At 35.8% G+C, this 22018-nt stretch overlaps 3 protein-coding genes across 14 annotated transcripts in view; 2 read left to right on the top strand and 1 right to left on the bottom strand.

Moving 5' to 3' along the window:
• Positions 1-22018, top strand: part of LOC106152358 (uncharacterized) — a 92233-nt gene that overhangs the window by 63049 nt on the left and 7166 nt on the right. The window lies entirely within an intron of this gene.
• LOC106154131 (poly [ADP-ribose] polymerase 2-like) lies at positions 4997-21798 on the bottom strand. The gene is made up of 16 exons (XM_087011926.1): positions 21653-21798; positions 20965-21134; positions 20268-20391; positions 19584-19793; positions 18770-18961; positions 18368-18483; positions 17568-17740; positions 17297-17393; positions 12650-12812; positions 12042-12180; positions 10417-10480; positions 7786-7917; positions 7434-7558; positions 6907-7006; positions 6212-6435; positions 4997-5878 (listed from the first exon to the last, which is right to left on the bottom strand). The coding sequence occupies exons 1-16, from the start codon at positions 21675-21677 to the stop codon at positions 5728-5730; spliced, it is 2205 nt and encodes a 734-aa protein (XP_086868052.1). The 5' UTR covers positions 21678-21798; the 3' UTR covers positions 4997-5727.
• The window catches only part of LOC106157335 (uncharacterized), a 77842-nt gene continuing 77567 nt past the window's right edge, over positions 21744-22018 (top strand). For all 12 annotated transcript variants that reach the window (XM_087011913.1, XM_087011908.1, XM_087011918.1 and 9 more), the window contains exon 1: positions 21744-21871. The gene's annotated coding sequence lies outside the window, so the exon portion shown is untranslated. The remainder of the gene's footprint in view (positions 21872-22018) is intronic.

Here is a 22018-nt window from a genome sequence, read left to right on the forward strand (position 1 = left end):
GTCATGAAACCTTAGTTTGCCTAGATCAAATTTACCCGGAGTGGACCTTTGCCCAGCAAAAAGTGGGCATCTTTTGACCTTGGAGCCGAGATTTAATTTGTTTAATATGGCGTGTGTGGAGGCAGGGAGACCAGCAGGGGATTGGGGCAGCTTGCTTTTAAGTGGGGTCTGCCATGATTAGTCGGTGGATCAGTTATTCGTAGATCATCTGTTCTGAATACACTCTTAGACTGCATTCCCAAAGATTTAGATCGATCCATCTGGATCAACCTAACTCCCTGGGGGTTCTCGCTAAGTTGCTGCTAAATTGGTGCGAGCACGCACCATAGTTAATTACCCCCTTAGAACTTTTAGTAGGCGGGACAGACATTTAAGCCTGTTAAGCTGACACCAATCTAGTGAGACTCCCCAGGGGGATAGATCGATCTAAATATCTATGGGAATGGGGTGTTAGGGTACCTACGGAGTCACTATGGGACAAAAATGGCTACAAGCTGAGATAATCATGTTGCACACTAGGGAAAGTAGTGGGAAAATGGCAATAATTTGATCAATTGTCTATCTTGCCTTGAGTCCTTATTCATACTGGTAGCTAGGTTATTTCAGCTTGTTTATGAAAGTCATAATATAAGTTGCATAAAAAAGTCCGGCCTGGCCTGCAGCCAGCAACTTCAAAATTTTTTTTTTTTTGAAAAAGTGGACCTTTTACAATGAAACTTTTGCTTACCTAGATCAAATTTTACCCAGAATGGACCTTTTTCTGACAAAAAAGGCAGTTCTTTTGAACCCCCCGAATCCCCCTAGCTATGGGCCTGCCGACTTACGCAGATGTCTGACTGACACCATGAAATTATGCAGGGATGGCCTCTGTCCCTTTCAGAGCTGCGACCACAAATCCTCTCTATGCAAAATTGCTGTATCTCTCCCCATAACTAAAAATGCACTGGAACACTGGTTACAATCAAAGCGATTTTCCAACAAACCTAAAAAACTCCCAAGGTGCAACCTTCACTGGCTTTCAAGAGGAATATTTCTTCTCGAAAATCAAACTCAAAAGTGAAAAATATGCATCGTCACAACAAACATAGAAAATAAATGTAGTCTGCATGGCCTCCGTGACATTACCTGAGATTTAATGGAAAAAAGTTACAAATCACCCACATTAAAGCACTACATTTATTTTGCTACTGGAAAACATCTACCTGCTTTTATGATAAACATGTCGTCGTATATACCTCCAAGCACCTCTAATTGCGTCACCCTTCGCTCTATATCGATACTTTTTACCAAGGCAAAGAGTATCAGTTGATATTTACAACAACACATTTTCTTACATGGGTTGCTACATTGTGTAATGTCATGTATTTGATAAGTTTATCCAAGGTACTGATATAGGACCACACACACACACACAGTATATGTGAACTTTATGCACACAGTTTACATAAAACAGTACTTCTACATTAATGACAGTCATTGATACAATTTTGAAAAGCAGCTGAGCCCTCTCTGGATACATATAGAAATTAATGATAAAAATTGCCCAATCCACATAATGCAATATTTTGAACATTAGACAGAGACCTGAGACCAAAGATCCTTTTTGAAAATAACCGCATGACCCAAATCTTGATAAATAGTGTTAAAAGTAAAATATGAAGGAGATTAGATAGCTGTATAATGCACACAATGTGGGAGTCAAATCAATAAGCCCAAATAAATCCTCCAGCTAGCATTGTCTGCTAGTAAAGTAATGGACTGAAATCATCTCATTGCACTTTGCAAATTTCCTTGTCCAAGCAAATAAATCACGACTGGAAGAGCAGCCCAAATTTTAGACGAATAGCTTAGCTACTATCATCACCTTCAGTTCTTGAAAGGTTGAGGTACATGTATAAACTTCCGTCTAGTTTCAAACAAAAAATTAAATAAATATGAAACATTTTAAATTATCAAGACCACAGATAAATCAGAATTGGTCCATTTAAATGAAGATATTAGCTTGTTTCACAAGATGAAAGAATTCTGGCTTGAGTTTTCAATCAATACAAGTGCAATATTAGGTTAGGCTATTCCACATATACATGTACCCTGAATAAAAGTAGATTAAATATTGGGTCTCGAACATTAAACCAGCTTTCAACTTGTCCTTCTTTTTCATTTTTTTGTGCTGCATGTGCATTTGCATTTGCACGTGTATGTGTTAGTGTGCCTGCACATGTATGTGTGCGTGAGCATGTGAAAGGAGCCCTGACCATACAATGTATACATATTTGTTCGAGATACAAAGTGCTCTTGACTTTTGCTTCATGTTCCCAGAGGTGAAACATTTATCAAAATCAAGAGCGCCATGATGAGCTGTCAACCTCTAGAGAGAGGCACAGGCCAGCTGGTAATTCATTAGTTGGCTAGGGCTCCCATGTTATTACCCTTTGTACACTAATTCGTATGGGCAGGGATGGGCATTGAAAGCGAACTAATTGCATTTCTCTGTCTGCATGAACCCACGATGATGAGTCAAATGGAAACTGTAAAAATTAATTGAACAATTTTGTGCCTGAAAATGTTGGTAGAAATAATCACACAACTGATTGGCTTCCGTAGTGAGCGTGTGGATTCCATTTGCGTCTCTCACGTCTTGGTCCTCAAGATGTGCCACTGTGACAAATCAAACCACTTTTTTTTTGTGGCAATTTATTGTGAGGGACTACACTGATAAATCTCCAAATAACGTGTTTGGAATGATTGTCATTGCAGAATTTGTGAACAAAAACTGTAATGGCGTAAAATATAGAGCTGCCCTGTGACTCTATCTCAGAATCTCTTTTTAACAGACATGGTACTCCATATCGAATAACATATATGATACTTCAGCATTAGTAAATCTGATTTTGTGCAGATCTGCAGAAATCCCTATGTAATAAGCATCTTAAAAAGGCTAAAACCTAACTAATGGCATAATTCTCTTTAAGCCCAACTCACGCTTGACCATTTTTGCTTTAGTCCATTAGCTAAATCTCATTTGGACCAATTGATGATAAATTGATAAATGGAAATTGAATAGCATTCCTTTTCTACAAGACACATTTTGCATGCCCCTCTTCCTCTTTATGTAATATGGCACACAAGTTCCATTTCATTCTGCTTAGCGTCCTTACACAATCAAAAAACCTCTATACTTTTTAGACAGAATCTCATTTTCCTTTGCCAATGTAGTAATATTTCCTAGAGAAGCCTCACAAGCCTCTTACTACTTAGAAAGCACTCAAAAAAGAAAATCTTTAATGTAATTTACAAACTGACAGCACTTTATTATTAAATAAAATTTTGAAGTGTGGAAAAATTGATGTTTCAATCAGAAATCTAATCAAGATCCCTTCTGAAAGCAGCCCCTGTACTTAACAGGCCCCTGGGAATACTGAGCGCAACAGAAACTTGACAATTGGGTTCCTTCTCAATCATGCTAAATTTTTTTCAAAGAGCACCTGTATCTTTAGAAGAGAAATGAAAGAAAAAACACATACAATACTTTGGTCGAGGACTCATTTTTGAAGGTTGAAAATATGTTGAAAACTACTGACTGCATAGAGTGAATGTCTGTGTGGGTGTCATTCGCTGTGGGATTATTGATTAATATATTTGTGTAAAGCAATGCTGCCAGCCATGATAATAAACCCCGAGTGCCTAAATGCAAAATTTAGAGCTCAAGTCTGGTGCACAATTCACTCTAGTCACTTCAACATATCAAAAAATTTATAATGACTAAGATACCAGTAATTGCCAGAAATGAGATTTTTCAGTTTTTTCTTTAATACAATGTATCTTTCATGATGGTAAAAAAGAAAAAAACTGAATTTGGATTTTTAGCACGTAAAGATGTAAGTGCAGCCTGAAAATGCAAGTGCCTAAGATATGCATGTCCATGAACGTTTTAGTAGGTGGGAGATGAATGTATGACCCAAGAAACATACAATGATACAACTCTGCAGGGACTCTTGCCAAGTGCAATCAGCTTAATTATAACTGAATGACATGCCTCCTCCTGGCATTTAGTAGAATACAGAAAAGCTGCTGATTATATGAGTATGTTGGAAACAAGAAGAGGTGGTGGTCATGCAGTTAAGATGATTGCACTCCAAGAGAATCCCCACAGGGTTGGATCGATCTACTTGGACCGAAACTTCTATTACCAATGGAGCCTCAAATTTCATGCTCCATCAGCATCAGTGTGTGATTGAAATTTGTAATGGTGCGCAAATGACTGCCACCCAATGAGCAGACAATCAGTTACATGACCACATGCAAGACGAGTTGTGGACAAATGCACAATGTAATGCATTCTGAACTTCATTACCCTTTTGCACTGAATCTCATAGGCAGCAAAACAGAAAGATTTGTAAGAACATATGTTCATCCAGCAACAACAGAGGAACGTCTTTGAGTAATAACAATTAGCTGTCATATACAAATGTGATAACTTGACAATACACTGAATGCGGTTGTTAATACAGGCATCCAATTTAGAAAAAACGGGTAAAAGTAAAATAAACTAGAAATGAGCATAGACCGCCACCCATCAAGATCTGTACAATAATAAAATGTGATAGTTGAGAGCACATTCATTGCACATCAACTCGAAGTCGCCAACATCAACTGGCAATGGTGAGGAATCCTTTAAGAAGAATCCTTTAGATCACCAACAAAATTTAATCACTTAAGTTAGCTTATTTCTGACCTATCCTGAAAATGTCATAAAAACCCAACATAAGTTTTTGAGGTACAAACAAATGGGGGTGAAAACAGAACCACATTGTTATTAGTAATTAATGAGGATAAATTTGTCCACATATGATCAAATTGTCATTCCTTCATCTACACATACACACACCAGCAAATTTTTTATTTTATTTTTGTATTTCTTTAAATGTTGACTGTCTGTTTTTTATATTTGAGGAGAGCTATTTTCCAAATCTTTATTATTTAGAGAAAGCAAGTCTGAACTTTCAAAGTCATAAAATGTATTTCATATGTACAACTTATATGTACAGCACTTACATATAACCAAAAGAAACTTCAAAGTCTGATTAAAAAAAACAACACTAACAATGAAAAATTTTGAGATTGTCTAATAATACCCATAGGAAACTGAACTGAATAGTCAAGTGCATTTTCATTTCACTCAAATATTAGCAAGACTATAAATTAAAGCAGTCTGTTTTTAAACAGATAATAAAAATTTCAGGAAATATAATTTGATTAATTGGTAAAAAATGACAAATATTTGCTTAAAACTTTTACATTTTTATGTTCTGTCACTTTTTTTAACACATCACTGACGTCACATATCCTAGGAGTTTGTTTTTTCACTTTTTGTTCATAATCCCCGAAGAAAGCCCAGGGGCCGAAAGCTTGGATTGTATTTTACAACTGTAATGTAGATCTTCAAAGATGCATCAATATATATATACTTCTATGTTCTGTCACTGAAATGAAACTTAAGGTATCCTTTTTCTACTGCCAATCAATGTCTTTTTTTATCGTTTTTCAAAGCCAACTCCTCAAATGATCATTCCACTTCTAACTTACAATAAACAAATCTTAATACCATCCATGAAAAAAATATTCTTGCTGATGTGAAGGAGCACTGAAAACAATGCCTCTTCATTCTTACCACATTTAAATTCTCCACTGATATGTCAGTCAGTTAGATAAGAAATTGGTAGTCTCCTAAAAGTTAAATTGCACTTTGCACAGATATTTCATTCTCACTTGTCTTGGGTCATACACCACAAATTCATTATAGTTCAAGGTGTAACCACTAGGGTTTTTAACGCCAGTGTCTTTTGGTTTACCAAGAGGAACTACTGTTCCATTTGACCTGAAAGGAGACAAAATAAGGATTAAATTTTTGATTCAGTTGCAGATGTTGCAGATGCAAAAGGTGAATATATACATAAAAAGCATTTCATATTCACCAACGATTAATAATTTGAAACAGTTAACAAGACAACAAGAAACTTTAACACTATAGACCTAATGCTACCAACACAAACAGAAAAATAAATCACTTTATTCTTAATTTGAAAAACCGCTTTATCATATAATACACTTTAAAGACACCAGACAGTGCACTCAAACAATTGTCATAACACACTATAGTGTTATATATAAAACTTGAAGTAACACTACTCTATAAAAAACAGTTACTTACATTGTAACCTCTTCCTTAGGATCGGGCGCCACACGTCCCAGTCCCTGGACACTGTTCTTCCCTGCGGGCAGTTTGTCGGCCCCATAGTCTGCCGCTAGCAACTGATTGGGTGTTCCCAAGGCAACCTCACTCAGCAAGACAAGCCCAACATTCTTGGACCTTGTTGGATAACAGTAATTGGCACTTTTGCTGGACATGTCAGCAAAATAGATACCTTTTCCAAACTGAAATAAAAAATAAGAAAGGTTCAAAAATAGTTCTTGTAATACTTTGCTCATTACTTGAGAACAAAAATTGAACTTGACTGTTTTTCAAATATTTCGCAAACAAGCAATATGAAAATTTTCTGAGGATGAAACCTGGCCAGAACTGTTTCAATTCTCAGTCCACTGTCTGAAACATGTTTGAAATATTTAACAGGTTTTAGTTGTCAAATCACACATGACAATTCATCCATAATTCTGTTTTTATATTATTTACATTTATGAAAAGCAAAGTGAGCTATATCTATCAGCTAAACAATTGAAGTTATCTTCAAACTTGGATAAAGAGTGATGACAAAAACTAAAAAAATCATTAAAATTTGAATTACAACTTATCAATTCTTGCATGACGCTTAACAATGTCAGAATTATCCGCTCAGTATTTGAACCACCACTCCAGAAAAGAGAGACCCTGTCATGAAGTCAACTCACCATGTAGCCTGTGACAGGTGCCTCTGGTGGTGCAATCCTCAGTCCTTGGTTCAATATTCCTGCCCAGTTGCTCATACGTGAACCATGCCAAAGAAGTTTCCTGCAAATGTCAACAGTTGTATCCACATTATGGAATGAATGCTTTCCCACTTTCACTTTGACATTTTCAGTGCAATAATATATATATTAGAAATAACAGAGATTTAAACTTAAACAGAGACATGAAAGGTACCGATTCTAGCAATCTGCACATCAGGAATAAACCTCAATAATGGTGTTTTATAAATTCCAAATCAATACACAGTAGGGTTTTCAAAAAAAGATTGAGGACCATTTAATATCCAAAATAAGTCATTTCAAAATGAGTGTGTGTTACTGACCATCAGAAAATTGTGTTTAATTTAAAGTCAGAACAATCTCATTACTGCAAAAAGCCCAACAACTCTCCAAACTCATTTTAGACATAAAAAGGTCTCATATGCTTATGACAATATCATAAGCATATGAAATTGTTGTTTTAGAGTCACCTGTTTCCAACGTCTCTGAAATTCTTGGCTTCCCCCTCCTTGTCACAGTCAAAGAGATCAAGAAGCTTCATCTTGTACTGAGAATGGGTTGCTGCGTGTGTGTTCTGTAAGTACTTCTCAACTAGCTGTAAAAAAGGTTTTAACTTTAAGAATTTCTGTAAATATCTTAAAACAAGTCAATTTTCCTAAAAAAAAAAAAAAAAAAAAAAAAAAAAAAAAAAAAAAACATTACCACTGATATTCCAAAAGCAAAATTTTTCTCTAACAACTAAAAGAAAAATAATTATGAAATAATTTAATTGAAGAAACATTATCAATGATAACAATATTCTGATGCCAGAGAGGTGGGTACCTTAAAGTCATCATGTGTTTGCTCTAGGGGTTTCAGCTTACAGTGCAGGGCATGGTAGTGTCTGTCAACAGGGTTTTCAGAGAAGTCTCCTTCCTTTAACATCTTAATGGCTATCTCAATGTCTCCCAGTGCCTGTAGTGAAAATGACTTTTCGTTATAAGCAAACTCTACAATAACTATAACAATGTGCGAAATAATATACACATATGCCATGCAGATTATAAATCACGAAGCACACAAGTTACAGATATTAACTAATGAAATACTAGAAGTATAGTTTATACGAACATGTATTTGTCTTAGCATACACCTGTAAATGCTTTAAATTTGTAACTTGTAAAATGTCTTAGTTACTAAAGAAAAAGACTTATTATAAAAGACAATATATCTATGTTAAACAATATGCCGTAAAATGTGTATGCTACAGAAAGAGCACACCACTGATTCAGAAAAACTACAAAAACATATTCTAAAGTGCATGCTTTCATTTCTTCAGTATATTTGGGTGCATATAAATACCACTATTCAATCTTGGTGATAAATTCCATTATATTTTCAACTGTACTGATGATACTATTAGATATTATAGAAATATGTATTTAGCTTACTATTATTGTAATTGTGCTAATGTTATAAAATTTGAACAATAATTCAATGCAAAACCCAACAGCTACTGAAGCAAAATTCATTAAAATTATCATGGAGAGAGTCTCCTCTCTTTACTTTTTACTGGGAAAAGGTCCACTCTGGGTAAAATTGGATCTATCTACTTGAGGAATTTATGGTAAAAGGTCCACTTTTTCAGAAAACAACCCCCCCCCCCCCTCCGAAATTGCTGGCTACGGGCCTGCCTCTCTACACTGTAACCAGTTTACTAGAATAATCTATTGTCATTGTCAATCTTAAGAGAAACAAACTTTTAAAAACTTTTCTCAGCAGTGTATGAAATGGCCGCCTGCCCGCCAGCCTGAGGCTGGTAACTTTCAGGCCGGGCGGGTAAGATTTGCAGATTACCCGCCCGACGGGCTGGCTATTTTTACAGCCTATTTTCACCTTTTATTTTGTCTATGTTCACAAGCGATTTCAGCAAAATATCACATAAACTCACTGTTTTCACCCACTTTTATAGAAGCAAAGAACTAACCATAGCTTGCAATCGAACGCTAGTATCGAAATGTAACCAACAGTCTCCCTCTCAGTGGCCTCGTTTTCGAAGTTCCGTCTGTGTGATATGAAGTTGAAAGACAATTTGAAACGAGGCACATTGTTCTTAACCAGCTTCAGTGCACAGCAGATAACGTTACGTCATTGTTTTGTGTAGAGGAGATACCGCGAGCAGCAATTTGTAGGTCGAGAGTAATAAAAATGTGAAAGTATAAAAAGTTATGATATTGATTAAATAGACTTATAGGTACATGAAGTGCTTATAATCAACAGTAATAAAGGCAACGGAGGCAAATTAAAGGAGAATTTTACAAAAAAATTGAATCCCAAAATTATGAGTGAACGTACGAGTTTACGCCGTGCGTCAGATGTAGTTCTTTTCCCACATGGTTTCATCTTGGGCTGTCAAAAATGAAAAAAATTCTATCAAGTCCGATAGAGAAGTCCACAAAAGAAAAACAATTGAGGAAAGAAATAAAATTAACAAAGATTACGACAGAACCAAACTAAAGAGAACAAATTGGGACCAATGGAAAGGTGATTTCGATTTGCAATTAGTCGAGCGGCAACATTTTTTGTAAAACCGTAACTCGAAAGTATCACGCATTGCTACCGAGCGCAAGCATCTCGATCCAATAACTCGCCCATACTCGCCCCATAAAATATATTGTAGCCTCTATGTGATATATATTGCTTTTCTCAATAAGCAATGCTTTCGAGATACGGGGCCCTGCAGGACTGTCTATGGGCCATTAGCGTGCAGGACTGTTCCCGATCGCTTTTTAAAGCTTAAAAGCGATATTCAAAGGGACCCTACATGCTAAATTCTTTCTTCTTTATTGTTAGCACAGAGATCGATTTATTTGACAACAATATATATATATTTGGTCATACTTGTTGCTATACAGAAAAGCAAAAATTATAATCAAATGATATCACGGAATCGGAATAAAAGTTATGAATACATTATTGAAGAAGAAATGATACAGCTTGCAAGGTGAACATAAACTGAATTGACTACCCCCGCCCTCCCCCGCCCGCTAAAGGGCCCTGAACATTTTTGGTATTTTAGATGGTGAATGGTGCCATTTGGTATGGTTTAGAACTATGATTCAACTAGTGAAAGTCTTATTTCAAGAGGTGAGTTTTTTTTTTTTACAGAAATTAAAAGGGGGGCGTCAGGAGCCCCCTGACCCCCTCTAAATCCAACACTGACAAGGTATCATTCAGTAGAAATTCCAAACAATTTCTAAATTTCCATGCATAAGGCACGATATTGCCCTTTCATTACTTTCATACTCTCCCAAGAATGCATTCTAGACCCCCTCAGCATACCTCTCTTAACTCTAGGGGTTATCATAACTAGGGCAGGTAACTACATGGCCGGGCTGGTAACTTCTCAGAGTTACCTGCCCGGCGGTCTGGCTAGTAATTTCCTTGAATTTCATACACTGCTCTCAGTCTTACCTCTAGCAGCTGGATCTTGGATTTCAGTTCTGCCTTAGTTCTTATCACGGGGGGCCTAGACATGCTGGAGAAAAAGTCATAAAAACATTTATCATAAATGTAAAATAATTTTGTCATGAATCACTTTCCTTAACTTGCAATAACAATTCTAAGAAAAGCAAATCCAGTAAACTCGTTAGCGTATGAGAGTGCGTAATTACGCGTTGTTTTGCTGTTTTTACGCATTGGCTGGAGCCCCAGCGCGTACGAATACGCACACCTTTGGCTTTGAAGATCGGCGAAGTTGACCAGTCCGTTGACTGTTGACGGTCAGACTCATGTTGAAAATGTCATAATTGATTCCCAAGTGTCTCATTTTTTTTCTTAAGATATTTGAATTACCCGACTAAAACATGCTTACCGACATACCTACTTGCGATGGTTGCGTTTCGCAACTAGTTTTATAAGCCGGGCAACTAAAATTTAGCTGGTAGTTGCCCGGAAACGCAAGTGACTTTCGGCTGTTCACTTGCCCGGAAAATTTGAAGTGTAAAATTTATTATCACAGACAAAATAGATCGTTTATTATTGGCAGTCATTTGCCGGTTGGAAACAAAGTGGTTTGCAGCAACCGGCTAGCTCCAGATTTGGCCAACTTAGAAAACAGTTGAACTTGAAGTGCTGCGCTAACAAACATAAATAAAAATTATCTTTCAACAAACTGTGAAATAATATTTCTAGTAATTATTTACAAATTGAAAGCAAAGGTTTAATATTTATAAACAATTTAGTAAAACTTAAAAACGACGGGTGCCTAATGTTCCCGACTTGACCTACTTTTTGTCGGCATCAATTTTAGGGAGAAACACTAGGAAGAGTAAGAAGTATGAACATTTTGATTGATTAAAATGGCTAAATATGTAAATTTTGTGTCCCTTCTCAAATAGTATACTAAAAAATGCTTGTTTGACAGAGACAGATACTGGGTGACTACTTGTCAGTGTCCAGACATTTTGGCGCCGTTCTCTATCTCTCCCTCTCCCAACTATTACAGAGCGCTTGTTTGACCTAGTTTTTTTTTTAAACTTGACTAAGGAAGCAGTTAGGCCAGGAGCATTTTTAAATCTCAGTCAAGAATAGATTGTAAATTTTTGGCTATGAAGTGCAGTCGTACTTGTTGTATTTTGATTGTTTCTGTGGTAATTTAAAAGCAATGTAAAATCTCTAATAAATTACATGTTATATTTTCACCCCCCCCCCCTCCACTGATTTTTGGAGAAAAAGCCAAAGAATCAACACTATAAGGTGACATAGTAATTACACCTTGATGAGCATTTTTTAATTTTACCCCTTCATTTTGAAAATTACCCCTTCTTTTTTTGGACAAGGGGTACGGTACTCCCTTAGAAAAATCCTACCGAGTGCACTGAAATGCATCAACCCAACATAAAAAAACAGCATCCTTATATCAAGTTAACTTGATTATCCTTAGCTGAACACTTGAAAAATGCATTATCTGTGAAAAGTGCATGAAAATGATGCAGTCGACAGTTTTAGGTGATGATTATATGCACTAACACTGTGTCTGTAAATAAAAATGTCACAGAATATAGATTCCAGTTATAGAATGTTGAATAAGGTCTCACCCAAAATCATGTGGCACTCGTGTGTAGAACTCATCGCAGGCTTCAACCAGCTTTCTGCCAAACTCTTCTTTCTGGATGCAATTGTCTATCTTTTTCAGAGCAGCATACCCAGCCTTGATCTGTTCTTTGGTAATTTTTCCTGAAATTGAAGACATCGATTTACTTTTTTTTTTTTGCTGGGAAAAAGACTGGTTACTATATTCTATTATTTTGCTTTAGAACCATTTTAAAGATTCTTCTGATTAATTCTATGGTGGTGGGGATGGTGGTGGCATATGATACTATAAATTCCTTCCTGTTAATAATGGGAATAAATGCGGCACAGAAAAATGTCACAATTTTTTCTTCTTGTACTAAGATATGTTCTAGTAACAGTAAGGAGATGACGAAATATTTCTACTCTTATTCATATATAAAAAGCTGTCTTAATCATGAGCAGATCCAGAGATATTTTCTGACAGTCTTCCAAATTATTTTTGTTGATCCATCCTCTATTTTTGACCGTCTTCCGACAGAAAAGAATGGATACCGGACAGTATAAACTTGAAAATCTGACCATCTTCCGGAAGACCTAGAAGACAGCCTCAATCCGCCCCTGCCTAACTTACCTAAAGGTGCCTTCTGTGCATCATATTTCATCTCCAGGACAGCATCCTCCATAGTCTTGATGTCACAGATCAAGTTGACCAGGTTCTGGACACGGGGGTCAAGTTTGGACGGAGGAACTTTTTCTTGCTTCTCGGGTTTCTTTTTACCCGAATCTGTTTCATCCTACGAGGATAAATGAGGATAACAAATAATTGTTTTTGCTGCAGCAGCAATAGTTATCATTCCTTCTGTGTGAGGAAAACCAGTTAGTATTTTTCAGAAATTTCAATATTTTAACTTACTTTTTTAAAATCCTAATCCCATGCAAATGTTGCTTAACAAATGATTGTTTTATGTTATTCATCAAACTACATCTGTTAAAGGATTGTTTTAATCTTTAAAAATCAGCATTTTTTCTTTTTCATTCGATTCCAGTTACTGCTTTAGAGTACAAATGGTCACAACTGGAAGACATATATCAAATGTTTTATAGAAAGATAAATAAACATTGTCAAATATTTGAATGTGTCCTTGACCTAAAAGCCAAAAGTAAGCAGATATTCTGACATTTCAAATTTTACAGGAAAATATAAACTTTCCTCTCTGTGATCTACCAACTGCTTTAGCTAGGCAACAAGGGCTCACAGGGCTCGACAGTAAGGGTGGCCCACTGGCCCTGGGCCACTGAAAACTGACTTAGGTCCATTGAATCGCTGGGGTCACTTGCCCAAAGAGCAAGTAAAATGTCATGTGCCAAATAACCCTTGCAATATTTACTGATATCTCCGACCAGTATTGAAACAAGGCAGCAAAGCTGTCAAATGTACAGACAAAAACCAGAAAATAAAAACGCAGGAAATAGGATACTGTCAATTCTGATGAACTAATGTATTATGCTTACTGTAACTGCATAGCCAACATCAAATTCTTATTCTGCATAACATTGGATTAGGATGAAAGTAAAATGTGTATCAAGCATTAGACTAAGTTCCCATACCTAGATCAATCTAACAGGATCAATCCAACTCCAAGGGGTTTCTCACTAAATTGCTTTCAGTTTGAGAGTCTTGGGATTCTGGCATGCCAGTTTCAGTAGGCGTGACAGACAACTAAGCCACTTACATTGATTGCAATTTAGCAAGAATTCCCATGGAGATAGATCGATCCACAGTTAGCGTGATAGGGTCTGGAAATAGTCCCTAAGGTGTCAGGCTGATAAGAGTTAAACTTTGGAAATGCCAGAATGAGGTACAGTGAAAATTACACACAAAAAAAATTGCTTAAACTCATAATATATATATATATATATATATATATATATATATATATATATATATATATATATAATTATTATTATTATTATTATTAATTTTTTTTTTTTTGGCTGTATGTCAGTCCTAAGAATCATTCTTGTAACTTAACAAAATACAGAAAATGTTACAAAGTAAGAGTACAGGGCTCCTGGCAGATGGGAGTGATAAGTCACAACTTGAAAATGCCAGTATAGCACTCTATAAACCTGCATTGCCTCCAAAACAGAAAACAATCACACTGGTTTTCAAACACAAGCTGCGCACTTCTGTCTTATGAAACTTTTCACTAAGTTTCAGTATTGTAAGTAACATGGTTTTCCCTTAATCGCTATCCTGGCAGCAGTGTCCAAAATAGGGTTTTCTTCAACTTTCATGCAATAAAACATAATACTTAACAGCATAATGACCATCAAATTTTTTATAAAAAAATAAAAGTATCATGAATATTCAGAAAATGTGAGTTGGGAAGGTCTTCAAGGCCATGGAAGTTCAGAGTCACACTTTCAAAATGCCAAAATGTAAACAAGAGATAACTGTACTGAAATGATTTTCTTTCCATTTTCAACACCTTTTTTAAAACAAAATGATCAACTAGGAAAATTGTTGACATAGGAAAAATATCAATAGAACAATTTTCAATGTCCAATTTGCTCCATTTGCAGATGCTGAACATAGTGAATGATTAAATCTGACAAACTGCAATGATGAGTTCCTTTCCATTTATGATACTTTATTACACAATGCACAATATTATAACAGGTTTACCGTCATTTTTATATAATCAACAAACAATATTGTTAAGAAGCAGAAAATGTCAAAACAACACTTTTACATATCTTATTAGTTCCATAATGAGACTGTTAACATGCCTAAGAATTAAATCTGAAGAAATAACAATTATATACAAAAATACAGAAAATGCACAGCACTTCTGGTGGATGGGAGTATAAAATCACATCTTGAAGATGCTAGTGTTTGAAAAATAATTTTAAAAAAATTTTAAATAAAACGTAAAAAATTCCTATAAAGCTGCTATTCAAACTTTTAATCTAGCTGTATTAACTTGATATTAATAACCCCACCAAGTTTGAGAAAAATAAAGCACTGTTATGCATCTATAGCATGTTGGCATAACACATTCTTTTTGTTGTAAATTATTTGCAATGTTAAACACCATTTATCTGCACAATTATCACCAAATCCTAATTTTGTGACACAGTTAAGAGAGCTAAACCTATGGGACTTTACAGGGAAATCTCAAGGAGTGTTTTATGTAATCTCATTTAATGGCCAATTGAAAATTAATGAGTAGGCAAGTGACTTTATAGACCTTAATTTAATTAGTGATCACCCAAGGGACAATTTTAAAGACTGCTATTTATACAGTACCGTCATATAGCACAAAGGTGTTGCATACATGCTGAAAAAAGTGAAAAAACAGCATTACTTCCCTAAAAATGACCCGATCATGCTGATTTTCAAACTTGACCTGCGTATTATGAATATTCATTAGTTCTGCAAGTTTCAAACCAAAAGGTTAAATGGTTTTCCACTTATCATGTTATCAGTGTTGCATATATGCTGAAAAAAGTGAAATACAGCATAACTTCCCTAAAAATGACCCAATCATACTGATTTTCAAACTTGACCTGCGTATTATGAATATTCATCAGTTCTGTAAGTTTGAAACCAAAAGGTAAAATGGTTTTCCACTTATCGTGTTATCGGTGCTGCATATATGCTGAAAAAAGTGAAAAAACAGCATAACTTCCCTAAAAATGACCCGATCATGCTGATTTTCGAACTTGACTTGCGTATTATGAATATTCATTAGTTCTGCAAGTTTCAAGCCAAAAGGTAAAATGATTTTTCACTTATCATGTTTTCAGTGTTGCATATATGGTGAAAAAAGTGAAAAACAGCATAACTTCCCTAAAAATGACCCGATCATGCTGATTTTCAAACTTGACCTGCGTATTATGAATATTCATCAGTTTTGTAAGTTTCAAGGGAAAAGGTAAAATGGTTGTCCACTTATCGTGTTATCGGTGCTGCATATATGCTGAAACAAGACAGCACTGTTCTGTAATGGGTTTACTTCCATTTTTAAAACACTTTTTTAACATAAAACAAAATAAACAGTTTTCTACCATTTGTATATGATCAACTAAGAAAATTGATGAGATGGGATAAATATCAATAGAACAGTGTTAAATGTCCAATTTCCTCCATTCTGAGATAATGAATATAGTAGATGATTGAATCTGACAAACTGCAATGATATTTGTTTATTTCCATTTTTGACACTTTATAACATAATACACAATAACAAGTTTACCATCATTTTTACATAATCAACTAACAATGTTATTAAGATGCAGGAAATGTCAAACAAACACTTTTACGTATCTTATTAGTTCAATAATGAGACTGTTAACATGCCTAACAATTGAATCTGAGGAAATAAGAAAAAACAGCATAACTTCTAAAAGAATGGCCCGATTATGCTGATTTTGGAACTCAACCTGCGTTTTAGTTAGTTTGACTACTCCTGTGAGTATAATGACAATTGGCCTATCTGTTTTTCTTATATTGTGTTATTAGCGTTGCATATATGTTGAAAGAAGTGAAAAAACAGCATAACTTCCCTAAAAATGGCCCGATCATGCTGATTTTCGAACTTGACCTGCGTATTATGAATATTCATCAGTTCTGTAAGTTTCAAGCCAAAAGGTAAAATGGTTTTCCAATTATAGTGTTATCGGTGCTGCATATATGCTGAAAAAAGAGAAAAAATAGCCTAAATTCACTAAAAATGACCCGATCATGCTGATTTTCGAACTTGACCTGCGTATTATGAATATTCGTCAGTTCTGTAAGTTTCAAGCCAAAAGGTAAAATGGTTTTCCACTTATTGTGTTATCGGTGCTGCATATATGCTGAAAAAAGTGAAAAAAAGCATAACTTCCCTAAAAATGACCCGATCATGCTGATTTTCGAACTTGACCTGCGTATTATGAATATTCATCAGTTCTGTAAGTTTCAAGCCAAAAGAAAAAACAGTATTCCACTTATCGTGTTATCGGTAAAAGTGCACGGCGACGGCGACGGCGACGACAGACGCAGGTGATGGCTATATGTACAGACACATCTGTGTCTGTACATAAAAAGTTAGTGTCAAGCCCTGGCTCATTTTGAAGCCAAATACAGGAATGAGACTGCCGTTTGGTGAAAAAGTCAGCAAATATTGGCTTGGGGTGCCTCAGACCCTCTAGGCCAATGAAATGTTTGGCTCCCAAAAAGTCCAAAATCCGTCAATAGTCGGAAAAATCTCACCCCTGTAAATATACTTACAGAAGCATTATAGTCCATCTTGATGAGGTCATATTTTCCAGGGACTTTCTGGAATTTGTCTCTCATAGACCATTCGTTTTTGGTTTTGTCATGAAATCTGGAAAATAAGATACACAAAACACAACTATCAAAATAAGGCAAAGTACCACACACTACTAATTTTCATTTAGTTGCTGTCAACAAAGAAATTTTGCATTGTTCTCATTGTTGCCCATTCAAAAGATCAAGTCATTACCATAACTTATTACCAAAAGTAAAAATCAATGCTCACTTTGTGCAGAAGATGCTCTTTGCCTCCTCCAGGTCCGGTCCACACGGGAAGAGAGAGTTCTGTCCTTTCTTCCCGACGCGACCCCAGCGGAACCACACGCTGTACGACTTCTTCCCATCATCCTGCAGCAGCTGACACAGGTAATACTTGTTGTTGTTGTTTGAAAGGTTTGTCTGAAAAAAACAAGAGAAAATAAACAATGAATTGCTCACTCCAAATATTAAATTACATATGAGATGCAAGAAATTTCTTAGGTGTATAGATTGTTCCTCTTCAAAGGAGCATTGAGATTTGGGTGGGGTGGATATACTTTGGGTAAATACATTGTATCTCCAGTTCTATGCTAGATGTTTCATTTCATGTTCAGTTGTATAATTCGACTTGCATAATACAATGACATGCACACACATGTAAAATACTGTAGATAAACGTAAAATCACAGAACAAAATTATGGGTGTGTGTATACAATGTTGGTGCAAGCATACCTGTATAAAATGAGGCAGAGAGCTTTAATTTTTTTTCTTCCTAACTTGCTGACAAGAGCATTCCATAATCTGAGCAAAAATAGGCCTTCATCAGACTGATGTGAGCAGATGATGTGACCACTAGGTGGTATAGCGACCAGAACCCTCTTATAAATTTTTGATGAAGATTAAAGTCCAGGATGGCCATAAGCCAACAGTGTGAAAGTTTTTTCGACTTGTGTTTGATAATTTTCATTTATGATCCATTGATCCCATAATTTGCCAAATAAACAGGTGCCACAACTACAACAGTTCCAGTGGATCTTTGTTCTCACCTGGTTCAGCATACAGTCATAGACGTCATTACCCTCGTAGTACACATGAGCCTTGCCCACTTTCTGGATGCACTCTGGGTCCACTGGGGCCTTGCCTTTTAACAGGACCGTCTTTGCTGGAAAGGTGATATTTATAGGCATTTTAATACAGTCATTTCCAGTGCTTTATTTTATGTCTTTGGCGAATTCATTACAATTATAATTTGATAAAAATATCCCGATCAAATATTTTTACAATATAGACATTTTTAACTTAAATTCTGATACCACCATGGTAAAATCCAACATCAAAAACATAGTCAATCATTAAATCTTTCATCATCTTTTATACAGATATAAAACTGTCTCTGAAATATCTCCTTTTAATGTTTTTTTTTTTTTTTTGACAAAGAAGTTATTTACACATGGAAGGTTTTGCTGATGCTGCTTCCTTCTCTTGTTTAACTGCACTGTGCCCCGATCTCCCTTTTTTCCCAGCAGGTGTTGCATCCCCAGTCTCATCAACATTATTCTCTGCAGCTTTCCTCTTCCCAGAAGGCTTTGCAACAATGGCTGCTTTGACTGACGGTGGTGGTTCTGGTAATGCTGTAGCATCTGCAGTTCAAATAAATTCTTTATAGAACATTATATATTCAGGATCTGTGATACGATGAGAAGGACAATTTCAATCAAATATCTCCAAATAAATTATTTGTTTGTTTGCTTCTTTCCTTTTTAACTGGGGGGGGGGGGGGGGGGGGGGGGGGGGGGGGAGCACAGGATATCTCAAAGTAATATATACTTCATCTGACAGCAAGCTTCTTCACTTCAAACACTTAGAATAAAGTTAACTTTTTCCTTTACAATTTCCACTTTTATCAATATCACTGTAACTTTAACCTCCTTGATGTAACATGGAAGGTTTTGTTGATGCTGCTTCCTTCTCCTTCTGCTTCCCTGTAACTTTAACCTCCTTAACCACATGATGGAGAATAATATAGATTCGGAAATTGGAAAATGACAATATTTTGCAACTGGAGATCTATATTTAAAAAAAAAATACTGTTAATTTTTCAATTTTGAAACAAAAAATCAACTTTTATATTTTTGTTTTATAAAATTACACTCCAACATTTGCTGTTCAAGATTGTCAGCAATATCAAATATAGCTTTACCACAATTATTCGCTATAATCTTTATAATCATCAACTTTTCTAATTACACAAAACTAACTTACCTGAAATCTGTCTTGCAATCTTTCTGGAGTACCCTGTATCATCATTTTTCTGTTCCATCTTTTTTATATCCACTGTATATGATTTATTTGCTATTGTTAATGAAACAGTGTTGTCCTGACTATGGAATGATTTTTCGAGCTTGACACTGATGTCAACACCAAAGAAACTCCACTGGTTTTTATCATCTTTCCATTGCCATGTGTAGAAATCTGAAGAAGTCAAAGATTAATTGGTATGAAAAATCTAAGGAAAATAACTGAACAATGTGGTGTTTAACTAAAACTATAAAACCTGATGGAATCATTTGCACTATAAAACCTGATGAAAATTTAAAGAAAAACCTCATATTGATGATCATACAGACATTCATCACAATACACTAAACGGAAATCTTTTAAATCTGATTTTATTTTCTGTAGTTCCTCCCTCAATTCTCAATATCAACAGCATCTTTTTGATACATTCAATACAGTCACGAGTGAACGCAAATATAATCTGTACTACAGTATATTAGCTTCAGTGGGCATCAATACCCTTCTTTCCTTCTCCCTCCCCTCCAAAATCAATGATGTCAGTGGTTTAAATGTTCTGACCCAGGGATAACCAAGTCAAATATCAACTTGAATCACAAAAAAACTTATAATTTTTACACTAAGAATAGAAATCCCATTACTTCCTATTACCTGTCCCTTCTTTCTCCTGTACTGCACAGTGAATCCTCTTCTCCCATCCTGTCTTTTTGCTTTTCTGCGTCATTTTATCAAACAGCACTGTCACTTCATCACCCTTTGCATCAACAAGTGCCACCTATTGTCAAAAAAATACATCAATTTGAAAGGTAAACAGTCAGACTTTGTTGATATTATGTTTCATAGGCCCCATTCAAAATGGGGAACTAACTAGTCCCAGGGTCAAATATGGCGACCCACAACAAAGCTTGTCATCTAATCCGCTAATAGACACCGAATAGATTCCCTGTGGGGAAGTATTCAAGTGGGTTGGCCATATTTGACCCTTGGAGTGGACTAGTAAGTCCCCTATTCTGAATGGCCCCTTAGATAAATAAAAGTAAATTATACTATTTTTGATACAAGGACATGATGTCCCCTCTCTCTAGGTAGGCGGTGAGATTGCTATTACTAAAATTTTTTAATTAAAAAGTGTGGTTCCTCTGGCCAGTTTATGAACTTCCCAAAAATCTCACTAATAAGAATTTGTCATTTTGTGATATATATGCTAATTCCAATTAAAAAAATATAACCAAATAAATCAAATAATTAATAAAGTACCAATAGTTCTACGTCCACCAATATTAAAGAGGGCACAGAAACAGAATTTTTAATCATCTCAGTCCATTTTTAAAATTTTTAAAACACACACCTGTGTCTCCTTATTATTAAACCCCTCAGTAATCTCTCCTTGTTGACTGGCAGGGTATGACATCCATGTGTTCTTCCTGTCCTCAACCTCCCACTGGACAGTGACGCCATCTATCACAGATTCTGTCTTCACCCGCTTGGTACTGGGTTCAGCATCCCCTGGACTGGAGGCTAAGAATCAAGTACAAGTATTTTAAAAGAGGTTTAAAAGTTTGGAAGATGTACAGTAGTTGAAAATGCAAAGGGGCATAAGATTAAAATGTTTTTCAACGTTTTTTTTTTTTTCTTTTGCCTAAGTGCATATTTTCGGATTTCATTTAACAGTGTGAGTGAGTGTGTGAGTGAATGTGTGTGTGTTGGGGGGGGGGGGGGGGAGGGGAGGAGGGGGTCCCTCTGCAGTGCACTACATACAATCCCGAGTCAGAAATTTCAATTAAAAAGGCTGGACTTGTAAACTGAATGTTACATTTAGGTTATGGTGCATTCTATTGACCTTATGATATTTCCACCAACCATGGGATGAGGGGGGGGGGGGGGTGATAACCTATCAGCAATAGGGGGGAAAGAAGCTGGTTTTTGACTAGTGTTTACAATGGCACTGGCATTAGCAGGGTCAGTGTCTGGCTACCGCAAAAATTCAAAAAGAAAGTGTTGTAGTCTGATTTGATTTTTAAATAGATGAGTCTTACCTGCTTTTCTTCTTGATCCAGGCATAGTACGTTGTGAAGTGTGCCAGCTATAATTCGATGGCACTGTGTTTTTGTACTTATTATTATTATGGGTTATACGATCAATATCTCTCAAGTCCAGACATGTGTATTTTCCCGCCGTTTTGATGACGTATTATTCAATACACGGAAATCCATGACGTCATTCGCAGGAAACCAAGAAAGTTGACCTTACACGCGGTAAGTTTTCGATTTTTTTTCTCGGATAAAATGAAACAGTACTAAATGACAAAGAAATGACATGCATTGTAGATATAGAGAGTATTTATGAATGGTTATAGAAGATAACTCTGAAGGTTATGTTGTACTTGGGGCCCAACAGAGCAG

Source organism: Lingula anatina, chromosome 4 (genome assembly GCF_051362555.1).
Source record: "Lingula anatina isolate TDL-2025a chromosome 4, LinAna3.0, whole genome shotgun sequence".
In the NCBI taxonomy this organism is placed as follows: Eukaryota; Metazoa; Brachiopoda; class Lingulata; order Lingulida; family Lingulidae; genus Lingula; species Lingula anatina.